This window comes from Camelina sativa, chromosome 17 (assembly GCF_000633955.1).
Source record: "Camelina sativa cultivar DH55 chromosome 17, Cs, whole genome shotgun sequence".
In the NCBI taxonomy this organism is placed as follows: domain Eukaryota; kingdom Viridiplantae; phylum Streptophyta; class Magnoliopsida; order Brassicales; family Brassicaceae; genus Camelina; species Camelina sativa.
Window position 1 is genome coordinate 6,576,655 of NC_025701.1, and position 4,621 is coordinate 6,581,275.

General features: G+C 36.9%; 2 protein-coding genes across 2 annotated transcripts; both read left to right on the top strand.

Moving 5' to 3' along the window:
* Positions 439–2,100, top strand: LOC104755729 (binding partner of ACD11 1). The gene is made up of 5 exons (XM_010478181.1): positions 439–550; positions 831–962; positions 1,066–1,141; positions 1,246–1,359; positions 1,509–2,100. Exons 2-5 carry the CDS (start codon positions 844–846, stop codon positions 1,932–1,934), a joined length of 735 nt encoding a protein of 244 aa, XP_010476483.1. The 5' UTR covers positions 439–550; positions 831–843; the 3' UTR covers positions 1,935–2,100.
* On the top strand, positions 2,218–3,036 carry LOC104755731. Its single transcript, XM_010478182.2, has one exon. It carries the CDS (start codon positions 2,324–2,326, stop codon positions 2,909–2,911), a length of 588 nt encoding a protein of 195 aa, XP_010476484.1. The 5' UTR covers positions 2,218–2,323; the 3' UTR covers positions 2,912–3,036.

Here is a 4,621-nt window from a genome sequence, read left to right on the forward strand (position 1 = left end):
TGAGTTTGGACTTTGGACGGTTGGATAGATAATATTTTACTATTTATCAAACATGCATATGTAACAGTACAAAAGTGTATAAAAAAATTAAAAGGTTCTAGCATGTTAGAATTGTCTATCTATAGATTTTTTTCTTCTTGTAGAAACAATAAAGTATTATTGTAATCAGTTTCTTGACATAATTTACATCGAATGTATTGGCTGTAAAAAAAAATCAAGAAAGTATTATCATTACAAAAATATGTTGAAAGCCCCTTTCACAAAAAAAAAAAATGTTTTAGAAAATAATTTGTAACTTCTGAATATTGGGCTTTTTTGCAGGAATATTTATATATTTAGAATCGTTTTACAATATGGGCTCACTCATAATATTAAGGGCCCAATACTGAACTACCATACGACGTCGGTTTATACTTTTGAAATTGCGTATGTTTCATTCGCTGAAAAGGTAGACTTAAAAAGTTGAAACCTTTCCCCACTCACATCATCATCACCTTTGTCTCTCCTTCAAGCTTCTCTGTGTGTTGTGTGTGTTGGTCAACAGCAACAGGTAACTTCGATCCTTCGAATTCTGTAAAGTTCTTCTCTAGATCTGTAGTAATATGATGTGTGAATTAACGGTTTTGTTGTTCTTGATGGAATTTGCAATCCGTTCTTGCTCAAATTTCGATTGAAAATTCAAAAAATCATGTAAAGCTAAATTAGTATGAGGTAGAGATCGGGAAGAGTATATTACTAATCTTTATGAGTTTCGATTTCGTCTGGAAGTGATGAATCTGTCTAATTAGGTTATGTTGAGATATTTTAGGGTTTCTTTAATTTTTTTACAGCTGTTGAGTAAAGATGGATCATCAAATTGGATATGGTGTTGAAGTGACTGGGTTATCTCCATCTGTTACTGAGAAAGATCTGATTGATTTCTTCTCCTTCTCTGGTACAATCGAATATATTGATATTGTCAGGTAAACAAACCTTACTTTCAGACAAACTTTGATACAGTACACTGTTTTTTTTGCATATTATGGATTCAAAAGATAAACTTTGCTATGTTATTAATGAGACCAGGTCAGGTGAGCAAGCGTGTACTGCTTATGTGATGTTCAGGGATTCTTATTCTCAAGAAACTGCTGTTTTACTCAGTGTAAGTCTTGTTTTGATTTGATTCACTTTTTTTTCTTTCTTTTCTGGGAAGTTTCTCTTGAGCTTAATGGATAACTCAGTCCTTGGAATTCTCGATATCTTCAGGGCGCAACGATATTGGATCAGCGTGTTTGTATTACTCGTTGGGGACAACATCACGAAGAGTTTGATTTCTGGAATGCGACTCCTCGAGGGTTTGAAGATGAATCATACTCGCATGTATGCATCTGTCTTTTTACACATTTTGATCTTCCTGTGTTCTGTTAAATAGTAGAATCTTACAAATACTGGTTCAGTAGTCTTTTTTGTGTTGAAAGTTTGATGTTTGGTCTCATATCTAAAGCTCATTCTTTCTTCAATCATGGTAGCCACATGCTCAACGAGGCGAGTTCAACGCTGGAGAAGCAGTGACTAAAGCTCAAGAAGTGGTGAAATCAATGCTTGCAACAGGATTCGTGCTAGGCAAAGACGCTTTAAGCAAAGCTAAAACCTTTGACGAATCCCACGGTGTATCAGCTGCGGCCATGGCTAGAGTTTCCCAATTAGAGCAGAGGATTGGTCTCACTGACAAAATCTTTACCGGACTTGAAGCTGTAAGAATGACCGACCAAAGGTACCATGTTTCAGACACGGCTAAATCAGCCATCTCTGCCACAGGAAGAACCGCAGCAGCGGCTGCAACTAGTGTCGTCAATAGCAGTTACTTCTCAAACGGAGCTCTTTGGCTTTCTGGTGCGTTAGAGCGAGCTGCTAAAGCTGCATCTGATCTCGGTAACCACGGCTCAAGGCAGTGATTATAGACAGAGGACCAGATCAGAACCGTATCCGTCTTGTGAATAGTATATGATGCAAACCTGATCATGAATAACTTACTAGCTTATGAAAGTGTAGGTGGGATAAGATTTTACCATAACGAATACTAAACAATATATACACACTCGCATTACCTACTACATCTTATACACTAAAGTTTAATTTCATTCTTTAATCAGCTTAATTAGTAGCATGATCTGTTTCTAATATCTACGGTTGATATTGATTCAATATTTGGATAGACTTGTTCTCCATAGAGCTTACGCCACGTGGCACATTGCATGCCAAACATAGAATCCAAAAAAACAGAGTAGTCATCATCATCCTCTTACGCTCCAATCTCAACAATCACACTCCAAATCGTTCTCTCATGGCAGCTTCTTCCTCAATTCCGTCGTCAACCGCCGTAACTTCCGCCGTACGCAAACCCCTCCTCCTATCTACCACAGTCTCCTCCTTCCCCGCTTCTTCATTGTCTCCCTCCACCAAATTACCACAAAGAAAAATCCAAAGATTGCTACTAGCTTCCTCCTCTGCCTCCGCAGTCCCTTCAGATTCCAAACCGGTGAAGAAAGAAACCATCTACTTCGACGGGGGAGCTCATTACGGTGATCTGTTGGCTAATCTCATCCTTGGCCTAACCATCTTATGGCTCCCACTAACCTTGGCCGCGGTGTCTCGAGCCTTTAACCTTCGTTACAGGTTCACAAACCTCCGCGTGACGGTGATTTCGGGACTCACGGGAGAAGACAGAAGCGATTTCTCGTACAAAGTGATCAAGGACGTTCAAGTCGTGCCGAGGTTCATAGGAGAATGGGGTGACATCATCATCACTTTGAGAGATGGGACAAAAGTGGATTTGAGAAGCGTTCCTAAGTTCAGAGAGATTGCTAAGTACTGTTTATCTATGGCTGATCAACCTGCTGTTTTGAAAGAATCTGGCGCCAAAGGCTTTTGATCATTTTCTCAAAATTACTCTGTTCTGTGCAAACTGCAAATCAAATTTTAATTCGCTCAATTGTGTTTTAGTAATTTGAATCATTTCCGATATCGATCATTTATGTTAACAAAGATTTTTTTAAACTCTACAAAATATGAAAATTGAGAAGAATGTTGGAATCTATTGAAACGACAAGCAAACTTCTTTAGAATACGTGAAACGGCGTGATGTTGGAACATATTGAAACGACAAGTGTATCTATGCGGGCTGGCCTCACTATGTCACCAGCGCAAGAGAGGATAACATGGCCTATACTTTTTTCACATGTGAAGCAATGAAAACTCTCTCCACCAATGAACGTTTAAATTATGGAGACGGTGCAACGGTTATTCACTTGTATGTAATCGAAATGAAGGAGTAACCTTCTTAGTACACTGGGACCTATATAGCTCAGAGCCTCAGAAGGCGCAGTGCTAATATCGTAGAAACATTATATACTTCGGAGAAACGGCCCAAAGATGTTCTTGTCCGTGTAGTCCAGTCCAACATCACCAACCACTGTTTATTTTTACTTTTCTAATAACCAAAATCATCATAACCAAATCAATCTCTAAATTTTAAAGCGTCTAGTCTATGCCAAACAAAAGTTTATGATATAAACAATATACTACATTTCTGCATTCGCGACTTCGCGTATTGCATATTCAATAGCTTCCTTTGTTAATAATTTAATTTTAATAAAACACAAAAATTTAATTAATAAGAAGGAAATATGGTTATGCAGATGCCTTGTTGACCATATGGTCCATATCTCTGTTAAATTTGACCATCTACATCTCCATTGGATTCCATCTAAATTTTTAGAGAAATATTAGAAGAATTGAAAATAAATGAATATACAATAGATAGTTTCGTTTAATTTGAGAAGGAATGTTGATGAGTATAACAAGGAGAGAGGCCTTAAAAGCTATTGCCTACTGACACATTCTCATCAAATCTTAGGTAGTCTTCCCCATTTCCCAATTTTGACCATAATATTCCTGTTTTTATTAATTGTTTTATTTACTACTGTTGTGAAAATCCATAATTATGAATGACATTGCTTTCAAATATTTAGTGTTAAAAGTTGGTTTCGCGATGGGAATTCATAGAAGTTGCATAAAGCATAGATATGCACTGTAAAGATTAGATGGCTCTCTCTATCCACTCTCTCAACTTTCAATTAAAAAGAACATTTTGCAGAATTCAGATTCCTCTCTTTGTCCTCAAAGCTTTATGTCACATTGATTCACATGCATGGGCACAAATGTGCACATACATCATACATGTACGTGCGCATCTATATTTTTTTTTTCCATTTCTACACGTGTAAACAAGTAGGCGTATTGCATACGTTCACATACGTCATACGTGTCTCTGAATTAGATGCATGCAGCCATGAGCACATTTACGAGATATCTAAAATAATGAGGATCGTATGGTAAATATTTTGTAAACAATTACAAGCTGAATTCTTTGGATGTTAACTTATAATTTTATGAAAGCCTAAAAAGAAAAAGAAACTATAATATACTATTAGCTTTGTCTCAAAAAGGAAAGTGGTTAATTCTGAATTGGTCGATCAGTCTTTTTAATTTAAACATAAACACAGAAAAGGGCGGCGCATAGTAGAAGTTCAGTCAAATGCCAGGCTAACAAGTATCCTTAAATTGTGTAAGAATGTCTTCT

Bases quoted from the DNA above. Each gene is read 5' to 3' on its own strand.
- LOC104755729 (XM_010478181.1), top strand. From the start codon at position 844: ATGGATCATCAAATTGGATATGGTGTTGAAGTGACTGGGTTATCTCCA. The intron at 963-1,065 runs GTAAACAAACCT...TAATGAGACCAG, and splicing joins GAATATATTGATATTGTCAG to GTCAGGTGAGCAAGCGTGTA. The intron at 1,142-1,245 runs GTAAGTCTTGTT...CGATATCTTCAG, and splicing joins AAACTGCTGTTTTACTCAGT to GGCGCAACGATATTGGATCA.
- LOC104755731 (XM_010478182.2), top strand. From the start codon at position 2,324: ATGGCAGCTTCTTCCTCAATTCCGTCGTCAACCGCCGTAACTTCCGCC.